Consider the following 16335-nt stretch of genomic DNA (forward strand, 5'->3'; position numbering starts at 1 on the left):
ATACTATGCTTACTTTCATTCCATAATGTCATATGGGATTATTTTTTGGGGTAATTCATCAAGCCAAGCTAAAGTTTTCCGAGCACAAAAACGTGCAGTAAGAGTTGTATGTGGTGTGAACTCAAGAACATCCTGCAGAAGCCTGTTTAGGGAACTAGGGATACTAGCTACTGCTTCCCAATATATTTATTCCTTAATGAAATTTGTCATTAAAAATATATCACTTTTTCAAACCAACAGCTCAATTCATGGAATCAATACTAGAAATAAGAATAATCTTCACAAGGATTTAAAGTCACTTAGTCTTGTACAAAAAGGTGTGCATTATTCAGGAACACACATTTTCAATAACTTGCCAGCAGCCATAAAAAGCTTAACAACCAATGAAATTCAGTTTAAGAGAACCCTAAAGGATTTATTGGTGGCCAACTCCTCCTACTCCATTGATGAATTTCTTAGTAAAACCAACTGATTTGTATATAAGTACAACATAACTTCTGCACAATATCAGTGCAGTAATGTGTTCATTGAAAATTTGTGTGTGTGTGTGTGTGTGTGTGTGTGTGTGTTAGTATAATCTAACTTCTGCACCATTTCAGTGCAGTAATGTGTTCATTGTAAATAAGTATTACAGTAGTTGTATTACCTTATAAATAAATAAAAAACTTTTTTATTTTAAATTCAGTGCATTAGTATTTGTAAAATGACTCTTAGTGTTCATTAAAAAATGACGATCATTCCACTTGTGACCTGTGGAATGGTACATTAGCTTATTTGTTTTAGTTGTAAATATTTGTCATGTATTGTTGTTTTTCTGACATGTTCCACATCCTGGAGGACCTCCTCACTATGGATCAATTGGAATGAAAGTAAATCTAATCTAATCTAATCTAATCTAATCTAATAGCAACCCAGATGGAGTCCACAGGATTTTAATCAGGCAAATTTGACCACTGAGACATCAAAGGGAGTTCATTATAATGCTCCTCAAAAACAATGTCACACAGTTCTGGCAATAAGACATGGACAATTACGCTGCTGAAAGAATACATTGCCATCGGGGAAGGGATGCAGTTGGTTTGCAGCTGTCAGCGTGTCTTCAATTAATACCACAGGTCCCATGCAAGTGCAAGAGAATGTCTCCCATAGTATAAAACTGGTCCCATCAGCCTGCATCCATGGGGAGATGCACGTTTCAAGCCGCTGTTCATCTTGATGACTATGTTTGTGGGGAAGACTATCACCCTAGTGTAGGAAAAATGTGATTCACCCAAAGAGCCGACACATTTCCATTGATCCGACAGTTGAATCCCGATGAGTATTGCTCATCAGTGTGGGATCCGTACCAGATCGGGTTGACGGAGGAGATAGAGAAGATTCAAAGAAGAGCGGCGCGTTTCGTCACAGGGTTATTTGGTAACCGTGATAGCGTTACGGAGATGTTTAACAAACTCAAGTGGCGGACTCTGCAAGAGAGGCGCTCTGCTTCGCGGTGTAGCTTGCTCGCCAGGTTTCGAGAGGGTGCGTTTCTGGATGAGGTATCGAATATATTGCTTCCCCCTACTTATACCTCCCGAGGAGATCACGAATGTAAAATTAGAGAGATTAGAGCGCGCACAGAGGCTTTCAGACAGTCGTTCTTCCCGCGAACCATACGCGACTGGAACAGGAAAGGGAGGTAATGACAGTGGCACGTAAAGTGCCCTCCGCCACACACCGTTGGGTGGCTTGCGGAGTATAAATGTAGATGTAGATGTAGATGAACTGATGATGTCGTTGGGTACTGATGATGTCATTGGGTAAACATGTGAACATGTAGGGGTGGTCTAATGCAGAAACAATGTACGATGGACGGTGTGCTCTGAAACACTTGTGCATGCACCAGCATTGTGTTTCTTCAGCAGATATTGCCGTTTACCCTACTGTACTAGGTAGACAAGCCTCTGAATTGCACATTCTGTAAAGAGATGTGGACATCCAACCATTTAATCCCTAATAGTAGTTCCACTACTCGTCTACCAGTCTGTAGATGCTCATGACAGTAGCACGTGAACATTAGAACAGCTTCACTGTTTTCGAGATACTCATTCACATGCTTGGGAAAGAATAATCTGCCTTTTGTCGAAGTTGCTTGTCTCAATGGATTTTCCTATTTTCAGTCCATATCTTCGCTAGGGTGATCCCCTGTCTGTGTCTGCTCCACTTACATACACTTCTTACCGTGTCACGTGCCCACAATGCCACCAGGTGACATCAAACATCACAGTGGGCAATGGTCATAATGTTTTGGCTATCAACGTATGTTGATGCCAATGACATTTGTTGATAACATTTATATAATGGTGTAATTACATGGTTGTGGTAATTAGCATATAAATTTGAGAATTGTGTATTTGCCAACAGTAATATGTTTCACAAGTTATCCAAATGTATATGCTGATTATCACACTCATCTTACTATCCCACTTTATAAAAGTTATCAGCAAATGTCAGTGGCATGTGCTAAGAAACCAGGATATAAAAGATCCACTGATTAGGGTTATGTACGACTACCTATACACTGTAGGACAGCTTGCACATGTACATGGACCTACCAACAAATATGTAATACATGTAAAATACATATTAAAGTGTATTAATGAGAACTGTATCATATAAACATTAACATGTTTCTGAAATCGAAACAAGAAAAATAAATCAAACCACAAAATTTGAACCTCCTTAATATCTTCAACCGAGTGTGGTCTTAGATTCAATGTGGGCAGGGAATGAAAGAATAAGCCTTATGAAACTGAAGAGATGACTTCACAGTCAAAGAAAAACAAAACAATAACCAAAATAAACACATTCTGTTCGAAAGTGCAAATCTTTGAAAGCAAAATCTGCTTCTAACAAACATTCATTCATTGAATTTTAATATTCTTGGAACTTCCTTGGCATGCTGCCTACAAGGTGGTAGACACACTGCTGCTCAAGCCTGTCTCAGTCTTTGAAGGCAGCCCTCCTGAGGTCATCCACTGTGCGAGGACAGCTCCACAATGACACAATAAAAGTTTTAACTGGTCTTTAAGGTGTTCAACTGCAACAGAGTTCTTGTCAGTAGATACTGCATGGCACATCATTCAGTTGAACCCTGTCTCCTGGAGGAAGAACAAGGATTCATTAGAAACCTAACGTTCTGTCTCGTTTATGTGCCCTTTCGATAACATAACAGCTCAATGAATTGTTACCTTTACCCTTAAGTATTTACATTCCATCAGGACTTTCCATTGTCATATTTAAATTAAATTTTAATAACACAACATGCCAAAAATAACTGCTAAATCATTCATTCGATATGTAATTATTTATTGCTGGACACTTCATCAGGCGTGTAGTGGGGCATTAAAAGTTCAGCAACTCACACGGGAGGTGTTACATATAGTACAATTATTTGAAATCTCGCAAGCTGTATGCCTCCGATTCCACATAAGAAGCTCATGTCAAATTGTAACAATGGCAGTTATACTGCCTCCCCACAATGCCATCCTCCCTATTTGTTTCCATTATGTTTTGAACTGAATCACAGATTCAGTTGCCCCAACCATAAAGAAAAATGTGCACCATATGGACAAAATAGGCAAATCGTTGTTTGTCAATGCAGTTGTTTCCATTTTTTGCAACTGACCACGAACTTAGAAAGTATGGATGCATAGATTACATTAATCAGTACACAGAGCTCCACTATGATTATTTCCAACCCAATCTAGGCTTACACTTTACATGTTTCTTAGACGATACCAGAAATTCAACCACACTAATTAACATCAGCACCAGGTGTTAATTTCAGCACTCCAAGGGATTGGTTATTTGTAATAATGAATATAAACTTACATCAGTCCTGTTGTAATACATCTCAATGAGTAGAAGACAACTGCCATTTAAAGCATTTACTAATGGTCTAACTCCATGTCTAATGTCAAATCATGTTTTGTTTTTCATATCTCTTTGGGATGTCTAAATTGTATGTGATCCCCATAGGACAGAAATATCTTCATCATTATTCACTGCTTAATGCTTTATTACTTAATCCCGGACACGCATTCACCAAACAGCTATGAATTAACTGTTTGAACACTGCAGCTGGAGGCATTTGAAAACATGACGTCATAGTCATGAAGACTACCCACGTGTATAGAGCAAAACTAGGGAGCAAAGCTACATTGATATGGGGACAGATGGTAGCACCTGTTGTTTACATTAAATCTTGTGGTTTTATTGATTTGATTATTAGAAATTATGTTTTACAAACCTGAATTTCAGAACAGTATTTCATAAGAACTGACTTCTCACTGTAAGTTGTAAACCAAGTTTTCAAAAATCGTTACTTGTGATTTTTATGGCTGGGGAGGGAGGGCAGATGGGTGGTGGCTGGGGCGTTTGTATGGCTGAAGAGGTGCATTCTGGCACCTAAGACTTTGGAGCTTAACTGATTGGCGGCACTCGTTCGCAATCTAATTCACTTGCTATATCAGAGTTCCTTGTGGAAGTTAAAGAGGATGCGGAAATTAAATTCCACTGAAAGGGAACTTCCAAGTTGACACAAGCTGCAAGCATGTCTCCCGACAGCTGGTATATAATACTTTAAGATAGGACACATTTACGGCATTTAAATGCACCATTATGCAGTGAAATTAGTTTTGAATTCTATCCCACTCAACTGCTGGACAAGCTGTTCTAAGGCGTTTTCATAATATGTGTGCTGTTTGTGGGCTGTGCAATAGCATTCAGTGAGCAGCCAAGTTTTTCTGCACTAGAAACTAGAGACCAATGTCACCGTCACTGTCACCACCACCACCACCAAAAATGTAAATCATTATACTTTTTATATTTCTCGGCTGTGCTCTTATGTGACAGTACTGCAGTGTTTTTTTGGCACATTCAAAATTGAGAATATGAAAAATAGAGCTTTTGAATGTAATAATGATTTTTAAGTGTTAGTGAAATGAAGGTTGATGTCACAAAGGGACCTGGTCTGGTGTTGGATACGGAAGGTGCAGAGCAGATAGGCAGAGCCCATTTGGGTAATATGTGAACAGTGCTTAGTTGAAGTCAATGATAGTCAACAAAGTTTGCTAGACACTCATTATAATGATAAATTTGGAGCTGCCTAAGGGCACATAAGATCAAGTGAGTGAGGAGCATGTCAAGTCTACTTGCACCAAGAGAAAGATAACCAACTTAGAAGACGAGGAGGGGATGCAGTCGTCCCCTGTCCAGAAGTGTGCAGGTGACAGGTGTCATAGTAAGAATGGTTACAGTATGCGTCACAAACAAGTGGATTCATGGCAACATGTTGGACACATGTCATATGTAGCATCAGTTACAACATACTGACTGCAAATACAGGGAGGTGCTCTTGACTCTGCCTTGGATGCTGAGTGTGTTGCTCTTGCATATTGGCTCCTCTCCTGCAGGACTTAGAATGCGATGCATTTATAGTCATCTAGTAGAGCTTCTTGGCATAGCTGGTCAGACACCTTTCTGACTTGGGACATTTTTTGACATTGTGTTATTAGTACAGCAGAGCTGAAAAGTTATCTTCATCGTTCTATTAAAGTTTCATAGCCACAATATTTTTATCTCTATAAAAATTCCAGCCAATTAGCCTTCACTTCTTTATCTACCTCTTTGAGCCAACGGGTCACTGTGCTCCTCACTCAAACCGCATACCATCTGGTAGCTTCAAATTAGTAATTATCAATGTCTAGCTGTTGTTCATCAGCACTGACTTTAGCTTAGTACAGTTCACATATTTCCCATATGGGCTTTGTCACTCAGCTCCTGCCCTCACACTGCCTACTTTCAGTTTGTTAATTTTATTCTCAACACTTAAAATCTGTATCACTTTCAGTCAAATCATTTGTCACATTATTATCAGTTCTGAAAACACGAACCTGCTTGACATAACCATAATACTGTTCAGTCACAAACATACCAAGAGATGTATTAAAATTATAAAGATTAATATTTTGCATTGACAATGACAACAAGAAAATACACATTACTTTAACCTACAATTATGTTCAGCAAACAATGACACTAAATTTTTGCTCAATATGCAGAGAGATGGTGCAGGGTAATGGTGTGACTATAATGTCAGAATTAGACTGCAATTGACCTTTTACAAAAGTCATGATTAGCTGATACAGAGTGAGTCAAAACTGACTTTACAACTTTGGAATAACATAGAAATTTTTTGAGATAACTTACAGAATAAGTAGATGTATCATTCAGGTTTGATTCACGTATTGCATAGTATCCCATTCCATAAACAGGTCCACCAACGCAGTGCACAGTTAAAAATGGCTACTTACACTGGTATGGAGCATGCTTGCTGTGTGTCTTGGTTTCATGAAACGAACTCTGCAACACTGTTCAGTGTAAATTTCACACTGACTATGCTGAAGAACCTCCAAAGCAGGCCTACAATTTACTCCTGGCACAATAAATTTGTTCCGAAGTGTTGTTCACAGCAAACATGATAAATCAACATGTTTCCCTCGAGTTGACAATATGCCTGAAACCTTTTTAATTCCATAGATCAATGAATATGACCGAGATGGGATGATTTACACCATTAGTGAGATAGTGCACCACCTCATTTTCTCATGGAAGTTAGAGGTTTCCTGGGTAATTGCTTCCCAGGTTGGTTGACTGGCCATGAAGGGCCAATCGCATGGCCACCTCTCTCCCCAGACTTGATGCAACTGTATTTTCTTCTTTTGGGTCTCTTTAAAGACTGTGTGTATGTTCTGACCCCATGCGCCCACCTGAAAAATCGAATCCCCGCTGCCAATGCGGAACTTATACCTAATTTGCTGCAATGAGTGCAGGAAGAAACTGATTACCAGTGGGGTGTGCGCCATGTCGGAAATGGCAGTCATACTGAACCAAAATGATGCATCTACCGATTTGGTACGTTATTGAAATAAATTTCCAAATTATTCCAAAGTTGTAAAGCCCTGTTTAACTCACTATGTATTTGCCATTAAAAGGGTTAACATACATTGAAAGTCACACTAAACGTACCACAGCTCCCTCCCATACTGCTCATGGTATTAATTCGCTAAGACATGTCTCAACAACTTGCCCTGTCCTTCACGTCTACTTTTGAAACAATTTTATTAATTTATAGAATATGATTGTGTGAATAAAAACTCTTTTTGCACTGCAATTAAAAGGATTTGGTTAAACTGAAAAATTATAAGTACTTCTCGGAACATTTAACAATCTTGTTACTAGCAAAACAAAATACACAAGATTTCACTAGCCATGTCAATACTTACAGTGCGTACAGCACCCCAAACAGCTTCCTGCAGTCCAACAATACGTGTACCCACTAAATGTACACCAGCTGCCCATACCGCACATTCTTCATGTGTCCACACCTCGTAGCAACTATCATCCTTACCAACTGGTGTCATTCCAGCTACAGCAACACTTCCATCAACTGAATGTGATCGCTTTGCCTGTACAGATACAAAGTTCATGATACAAACAGCAGATTTAAATAGCAATTTCAATTAAAAAAACTGTTATATATGGATCAGAATAACAAAGTGATTGACAGTTAGCTGTTTGCCACAACCATAGCAACAGCTAAGAGAATGTGCTTGGTTGCACCTTTTGTTCCTTTTATCATTGTTAAATATCTCTGCTATCGCTAATATCCAATTGCAGATGACACTTGTGGCTGATGGCCTAAAAAGTTATGATCCGTTTTGTTGTGTGATCTGTTTCTCTGTGCAGAAAATTCATTTCACACTGCAAAACGTCTGAAGCTTGCAGCAGAAATGTGCAAAAAAGTGAGATTGTTGAATGGAAAATTCAGAGATCTGCTCATGTTTTGCATGGTCAGATATGGGAGTGTGTGCGCTTGGTACCGAGTATTTTGAGAAGGACTATTGCCTCTAACAAATGTCGTCAAAAGGACTGCAGATGCTTTGAAGATACATAAAAACCCTGACATCAAAATTTGTGAGAAAAAATACTCTGCAGAAAAGGAAGAGGCTGGTTATGGACACCTAGTAAAAAGAGCACAACAGAACAAGTAACAAACTTAGACTCTCTTCAACAAGTTGCTGTTCTCAGCCACATACCTGGACATTACAAGAGACTGAACATCCAACTATTAAAAGATTGTCTGTTACTCTTCATGAGGTAAGATTATTCAGCATCAGCAAGATTCCTTTGTTAACCCCTTAATGCCAGGCATTGCGAATTCGCATACCATTGCGACTCTAATAAGTGAAAGGGTAACTGTTTTCGAGTGCCAGTGCCGATAGGTACAGACTCTACACAAGACAACAAACGCTTCTGACATGGGCCATCTTCTCCTCTTGAGAGTTTCGGGTACTTTTAGAATGACTAATTTTCAATTTCTTTCCTCCACAAAATCATTAAGGGGTTAATGCTTGTCAGAGCTCTTGCTTTGTGGTAAGTGCCGCCCCCCCTCCCCCTCCCCTGCACGTGCGTGTGCACGCACGCACACATGCACACGCGCACACACACACACACACACACACACACACACACACACACACACACACATTGTTAATGTGCCATTTGAAGACATTGTGCGGCTTGACTAAATATGGATACATGCCAGTCATTTTGTCAGGAGAGACTGGACAGATAATAGCCTATGTGGAAGTTTTGCTGTTACTGTCGGAAAGGGTGCAATGGTTATTGTCTTGTGTGCTGGATTTTCATCTGGTTTTGTACCGAACTGCATTCAGTTGTTAGAGATAAAGCAGTGATGATAGTAACAAAAAAACCAACATTGTTGAATGGCTGAAATGCTATAATGTCAAAGTTAAGGACAATTTGTGCAAAAATAAACCAGAGTTTCAACAGTGTGTTGTTGACGAAGTGGCTAAAGAACAAGGCCACAGAATTCTTAAGCTATATGGCAGAAATTCAAAAACTGATATAGGAAGTACTAGCACAAATAAATCCAGAGAAGTGGAGTAATGTAGCACACCACACAGAAACAGTTGTTAAACAAGTATGGAAATGTGAAGTGAGTGGAGAGATAATATTGAAAATATATTTATACCCTTTGTACAATTGCAGTGACTCATCCATTGAACAGAACACAGATAATGACAGTGTCAAGGAAGAAAGTGACTCTAAACTAAATGACATTTACCCTTTGCCATAACTCACCTTTCTTTTTGCATGATTTTTTTTTTTTAGTGTCTACCCCTTTTCCACTATTAATCACATTTTCAGATTAAGGAATACCTCCTTGCACGAGTATAATGGACTACACACATATTAAAGTTTTAGATAAGTATTTACGCAGTTTGTCTTATTTTAATGTTGTTAGTCATTTGAGTTACACGAACAATTCAAACCCATTTTAGCACTCCTTTCATTTCCATTACGTCAGCTAATCACGACTCATTCTCATTATCGTAAAACCCAGTTTTTATTGAGATATACAAATAATAGGAGCGCAGTATCATTTTATACAAAGGAGTGCTTTTGTTAAGCTACCAGTATATTACAATCCTGTAAAGCAAACTCAATAATGCACATTACAAGGCAGCATGAGGAGATAGTATGGAACCACACAGCTGCTGCTGCTGCTGCTGCTACTACTACAGCCATACTGTGTGCACACACACCAGTTTACCAACATCGCCCTCCCGCCCCTTCCACACTCAACTGTGCTCCACTGTCAGTCTCTTCGTTATTCTGATTCTGTTATATAGAAATATATACAAAATTCGTGATGGTCTGCCGCAAATGTTTTGATGATAAAATGAAACTTTTTAAACTGTTGTAAACTTTCATAATTGATACAGTAACACTATGCAAAGTGCTTAAATGTGACAAGTTAGAACTGGTCACCAGATTGGGACTCTGACTCTGATATCTGTCTATAATAGGCACTATCTCAGCATGCCTCTAGGCACCTCGCACAGATGTGTTCAGTTGAGAAATTAACTGTAAGCATACCTCATAAATGTATGTTAAGCTGGCACACCGGCTGTGAAAGGCAGATGTCATGGTGTGAGTCACAATATGGCACACATTTACAATGTCACAAGTAACTGATACACTGTTGCTGTGTCAAAAAATAGGTTGAATGCATGTCACTACGTAGAGTGTTACCAACTATATGGTAATTGTATTATGCAAAACAAGGGTACTGGTAAATATCAGCTATCAACAAACTCAACCAGTCTCCAAAATCAAATTAAACAACAGGATAACTATAGTGACTGGCATGAAAACAGGGCTTCAAGGTCATCTCGCCGTCTTACAGCATTTTATAGTGATAATTTCAAATGTTAATAAAAATTTAAAAACAAATAGCAGGCAACTCTATTTTTAGTCTAGAATATGATGGAGTACTTTCCAAAAGAAAATTGTCACTAGCTACTAGGAAAAAAAAAATAAAAACTAACATTACAAGAAATTTTGGAGGAAAATAATTTTTTACTTCAACCTGTCGTAGTAACTGAATCACTAATGTAAGTGGAATTAAAAAAAAATAATAAAAATAAAATAAATATATATATATGTATATAAAGGATTGAGAGGCAAGGCTGGAAGTCAGAAATTCCTGGAAGGTTAGGAGAGGGTGATTTTGAGGAAGAGGAGGTAGGTCCCGCTGTGACTGAGGACGGAACTGTTCCAGGCATGGTTCAATTTGGATAGTGTCTTGGGGAGTTGGATCATGAGGAGTAGGATTAGGATCATTTTTCCTCGTGGCAAAGTGATATTTCCAGCAGAGAGTACGGGTGTAGGACAGTAAATCTTTGACGAGTGCTGTTTGGTTAAATCTGGGAGTGGGGCTGAAGGCGAGGCCTTTGGATAGGACAGAGGTTTCGGATTGGGAGAGAGGTTTGGAGGAAAGGTTAACTACTGAATTGGGGTGTTGTGGTTCCAGATTGTGTTGATTGGAATTTTGAGGTTTTGGAGGGAGTGGAGCTGGAAGTGGGAGATTGAGTAGATGGGAGAGACTGGGTTTGTGTGCAATGATAGGAGGTTGAGGTTTGCTGGAAAGGTTGTGAAGGGTGAGTGAGTTGCCTTTCCGGAGGTGGGAAACCAAGAGATTGGATAGTTTTTTAAGGTGGAGGGTGGCATGCTGTTCTAATTTACGGTTGGCCTGTAGGAGGATGCTCTGAACAACCGGTGTGGATGTGGGAGAGGAAAGATTGAGGACTTTTATTAAGGATAGGAGTTGATGGGTGTGTTGATTGGCTGAGTGGATGTGTAGGTGAAGGATTAGGTGGGTGAGGGCAATGGACTGTTCGGTTTGGAACTGGTATAGGGACTGATGGAAAGAAGGGTTGCAGCCAGAGATGGGAACTTTAAGTGTGAGGCCTTTGGGGGTGATGCCAAATGTCAGACAAGCCTGAGAAAATAAAATATGGGAGTGTAATCTGGCTAGGGCGAAGGCATGTATGCGGAGGGAATGTAAATAAAACTTAATGGGGTCGTTGTGGAGGTGTTGTGAGGGTGACATGGTACTAGAAGGTGGAAAGTGTAACACGAGGCTGAAATGAAAATGAAAATAAATATAAAAATATATGGGGAGAGATAAAGGTGAACTAGAAAGCAAATGGAGATCTGGTGTGAATAAAGGCGAAAAAGGGTTGGTTAGAGCTGGGCTATGTTGATCCTGTGGTGAACTTGTGTACGTAGATAATGATGTGCATAAAGGTTAGGTGGTTGTGTTGCCGCCCAAACACGTTAAAGGGTGGAGAAATTCGGGAAAATTTCGAAAAAACTACGTGAGGATGTATTAAAAGGAGTGGTTTAGTGGTGGCAGATTATGGAAATGAGGCTAACAATTGTCTGATGAAGAAATAATGACGTTAAAACCTGTGGGAAGCGGCTAAAAAAGATCGGTGATGTGAGAAAAACGGAAATGGAAATAAAGCAAAAGTTATTAAAACTAGCCGAAAAGGTTGTTTGATAGCTGAAAGGAACTGTTTGTGAACTAGAAACGGTGGATTTTATAGCAGCTGTAGTGTTGAAAGCGGAAAAAATTTTTTTGGTTATGGTTTGGAAGTGGGTTACGCATTATTACGTATTATTGAGTATATATCGGCGGGATAAAATTGTATACTGGATTACGGTAAAAAAGGAGAAGGTGAATACAAAGTGAAACTATTGGCAAAAACAGAAGGAGGAAATAAGACGACAGAAAAGATTACGAAATGTAAGAGTGACAATAACAAACGTAATTGTTGGGTTCAAATTAATGATATGAATATAATAGAGGGAAACATTCCACGTGGGAAAAATACAAACACAAACATACACACAAAATTCAAGCTTTCGCAACCAACGGAAGGATTTGGGTTTTAAGGGAGAGGGTAAGGAGTCATTCCAATCTCGGGAGCGGAAAGACTTACCTTAGGGGGAAAAAAGGACAGGTATACACTCGCACACACACACATATCCATCCGCATATACACAGACACAAGCAGACACAATGACACAGACGGGATTGGAATGACTCCTTACCCTCTCCCTTAAAACCCAAATCCTTTCGTCTTTCCCTCTCCTTCCCTCTTTCCTGATGAGGCAACCGTTGGTAGCGAAAGCTTGAATTTTGTGTGTATGTTTGTGTTTGTTTGTGCGTCTATCAACCTGCCAGCACTTTTGTTTGGTAAGTCTCATCATCTTTCTTTATATATATAAAAATAGAGGGAAACATTCCATGTGGAAATCTCCTCAAACCCGGAACCTTCCACAGAAGAACCCCAAAAGTGCCCCACTTGTGACAGGATACTTTCCGGGACTGGATCAGATTCTGAATGTGGCTCTCCAGCAGGGATACAACTTCCCCAAATCCTGCCCTGAAATGAGATCCATCCTTCATGAAATCCTCCCCACTCCACCTAGAGTGTCTTTCCGCCGTCCACCTAACCTTCGTAACCTCTTAGTTCATCCCTATGAAATCCCCAAACCACCTTCCCTACCCTCTGGCTCCTACCCTTGTAACCGCCCCCGGTGTAAAACCTGTCCCATGCACCCTCCCACCACCACCTACTCCAGTCCTGTAACCCGGAAGGTGTACACGATCAAAGGCAGAGCCACGTGTGAAAGCACCCACGTGATTTACCAACTGACCTGCCTACACTGTGAAGCGTTCTATGTGGGAATGACCAGCAACAAACTGTCCATTCGCATGAATGGACACAGGCAGACAGTGTTTGTTGGTAATGAGGATCACCCTGTGGCTAAACATGCCTTGGTGCACGGCCAGCACATCTTGGCACAGTGTTACACCGTCCGGGTTATCTGGATACTTCCCACTAACACCAACCTGTCAGAACTCCGGAGATGGGAACTTGCCCTTCAGCATATCCTCTCTTCTCGCTATCCGCCAGGCCTCAATCTCCGCTAATTTCTAATTTCAATTTGCCGCTGCTCATACCTCACCTGTCTTTCAACAACATCTTTGCCTCTGTACTTCCACATCGACTGACATCTCTGCCCAAACTCTTTGCCTTTACAAATGTCTGCTTGTGTCTGTGTATATGCGGATGGATATGTGTGTGTGTGTGTGTGTGTGTGTGTGTGTGTGTGTGTGTGCGCGAGTGTCCTTTTTTCCCCCTAAGGTAAGTCTTTCCGCTCCCGGGACTGGAATGACTCCTTACCCTCTCCCTTAAAACCCACATCCTTTCGGCTTTCCCTCTCCTTCCCTCTTTCCTGATGAGGCAACAGTTTGTTGCGAAAGCTTGAATTTTGTGTGTATGTTTGTGTGTCTGTCGACCTGCCAGCACTTTCATTTGGTAAGTCACATCATCTTTGTTTTTAAGTATATTTTTCCTTCGTGGAATGTTTCCTTCTATTATAACAAAGATGATGTGACTTACCAAATGAAAGTGCTGGCAGGTCGACAGACACACAAACGAACACAAACAAACACACAAAATTCAAGCTTTCGCAACAAACTGTTGCCTCATCAGGAAAGAGGGAAGGAGAGGGAAAGACGAAAGGATGTGGGTTTTAAGGGAGAGGGTAAGGAGTCATTCCAGTCCCGGGAGCGGAAAGACTTACCTTAGGGGGAAAAAAGGACGGGTACACACTCGCGCACACACACACACACACACACACACACACACACACACATATATATATATATATATATATATATATATATATATATATATATACCTAAAAACAAAGATGATGTGACTTACCAAATGAAAGTGCTGGCAGGTCGACAGACACACAAACGAACACAAACATACACACAAAATTCAAGCTTTCGCAACAAACTGTTGCCTCATCAGGAAAGAGGGAAGGAGAGGGAAAGACGAAAGGATGTGGGTTTTAAGGTAGAGGTTAAGGAGTCATTCCAGTCCCGGGAGCGGAAAGACTTACCTTATGGGGAAAAAAGGACGGGTTACACTCGCACACACACACATATCCATCCACACATATACAGACACAAGCAGACATATTTAAAGACGAGTGTAACCCGTCCTTTTTTCCCCATAAGGTAAGTCTTTCCGCTCCCGGGACTGGAATGACTCCTTAACCTCTACCTTAAAACCCACATCCTTTCGTCTTTCCCTCTCCTTCCCTCTTTCCTGATGAGGCAACAGTTTGTTGCGAAAGCTTGAATTTTGTGTGTATGTTTGTGTTCGTTTGTGTGTCTGTCGACCTGCCAGCACTTTCATTTGGTAAGTCACATCATCTTTGTTTTTAGGTATATTTTTCCATCATGGAATGTTTCCTTCTATTATAACCATATATATATATATATATAAACATCCTCAAAGTTTACAGATGCATATGCTGCATCTTTTTTTTTTGGAAACATGGAAGTATTCTGAGGTAAAAAATAAAATATTATAAGAGGTGTGAAACTGTGCCGACAGCATAGCGAAAAATGTAGTCACTGATGAATTTTTGTTCTGTAGGACTGCAATGAAACTTCCTGTGAGAAAGTTGTTAAGAAAACTACAAAATCATTTTGGTAACATTTCAGACATCATTATTGTATCGCGATATTCTGTGCGCAGCAGTACGCGAGTCGTCATAGGCCGTCGCCAAGAGTTTTGTTCGGACGGCTCGCTTTAATGTGACAGAGAATATTCCCCACTTAAAAATATTTTACTGGCTGCTAATACATATCCTTCGTCATTGCGTCCATCACTCAAAATGCCAATACATGCTATGCAAAAGTAATTCTGGTTATTTTGAAGCCAAGATTTTCACTGAAGTTGAGCGAAATATTTGTTCGAAAGGATTTGTGAAACCCAAGTTTTATCTAAATTTGCTGAAAGCCTATTATTCTCAGCACACAATACATGTTTGGTGCACAAAAACCTCGTTACTGCAATGTCCCTGTCTTGTGTTACAAACTTCATCCATCATTAAAGTTCCTGAATTAAAAACCAAGTGGGCAAGAAGACAGTGCATTGAAGTGATTGGCCAGTATAATCAATTTTATCACAGACATTTCCCTGTATTTCTCTAGACATCGGATACTATCCTGTCATATTAAAGCAATACAATTCTACGTTCTAGCTTTTTGTAAAAGTCATCAAATATCATTGATTTCTATGCTCTTCTTGGAGAATCAGAATAGGTGCTGGGACTGTTCTGATGTTACTGCACTATTTATATATACAGAAGCACCACAACATTTTGTCATTTTATGACTTCATTACCCTTACTACGAAACAGCCAGTACATTCTTCTATGAAAGAAAGAGTGTTAAATTTTGAATGTACAAGTAAACCGAATGCAGTAAGATTATATCCGAAAGTAAAGACATTTGATACAGGTTTTTAAGAAAAACTGTTGTTAATTAATGCATAGTTGACAATCTTATTTTAATTGGCAGCTACTGTCAAGTAAACTAATCACCACACTTGTGATAAATTTATCAGACGTCTACTGTAAGGGGAAAACATTCACAGTATGTCCTCTATAACTAAACTGAATAGACAAACATTTAAATCAAGTCAGCTTTTTGCATAGACGGCATTTACCTAAACTGAAGGATCTTCTGGCTTCATGTCTTCAGATTCACTGTCACTTGTTTCAGCCAGATTTTTCATCACAGATTCCACTATGGTGTTTCTTAAACCGAGCTTCAAGAAATCAGTTTCTTGTAATGCTACTGCGTGTTTTACGCACCTCTCCCAGTCCCGCTGAGTAACAATGTAAAGAGCTTCGAGCATTAGCTTCTTGACATCAGCAAGTTTGAAAGTAGTATTTATTTTCCACTACTTCTCACTTTACTTGGGCCCATATCAATTCAATGGGATTATACTGGCAGTGATATGCTGGTAGATGTACCACTTG

At 39.8% G+C, this 16335-nt stretch overlaps 1 protein-coding gene across 5 annotated transcripts in view; it reads right to left on the reverse strand.

Annotated features, from left to right (window-relative positions):
• The window catches only part of LOC126162088 (nascent polypeptide-associated complex subunit alpha, muscle-specific form), a 148728-nt gene that overhangs the window by 34043 nt on the left and 98350 nt on the right, over window positions 1-16335 (reverse strand). For all 5 annotated transcript variants that reach the window (XR_007535017.1, XM_049918362.1, XM_049918365.1 and 2 more), the window contains exon 9: window positions 7329-7511. Coding sequence is in view for 4 of the 5 variants with exons in the window: in XM_049918362.1 (XP_049774319.1) it covers window positions 7329-7511 (183 nt within the window). In the remaining variant the exon portion in view is untranslated. The remainder of the gene's footprint in view (window positions 1-7328; window positions 7512-16335) is intronic.

The sequence above is a fragment of the Schistocerca cancellata genome, chromosome 2 (genome assembly GCF_023864275.1).
Source record: "Schistocerca cancellata isolate TAMUIC-IGC-003103 chromosome 2, iqSchCanc2.1, whole genome shotgun sequence".
Lineage (NCBI taxonomy): Eukaryota > Metazoa > Arthropoda > Insecta > Orthoptera > Acrididae > Schistocerca > Schistocerca cancellata.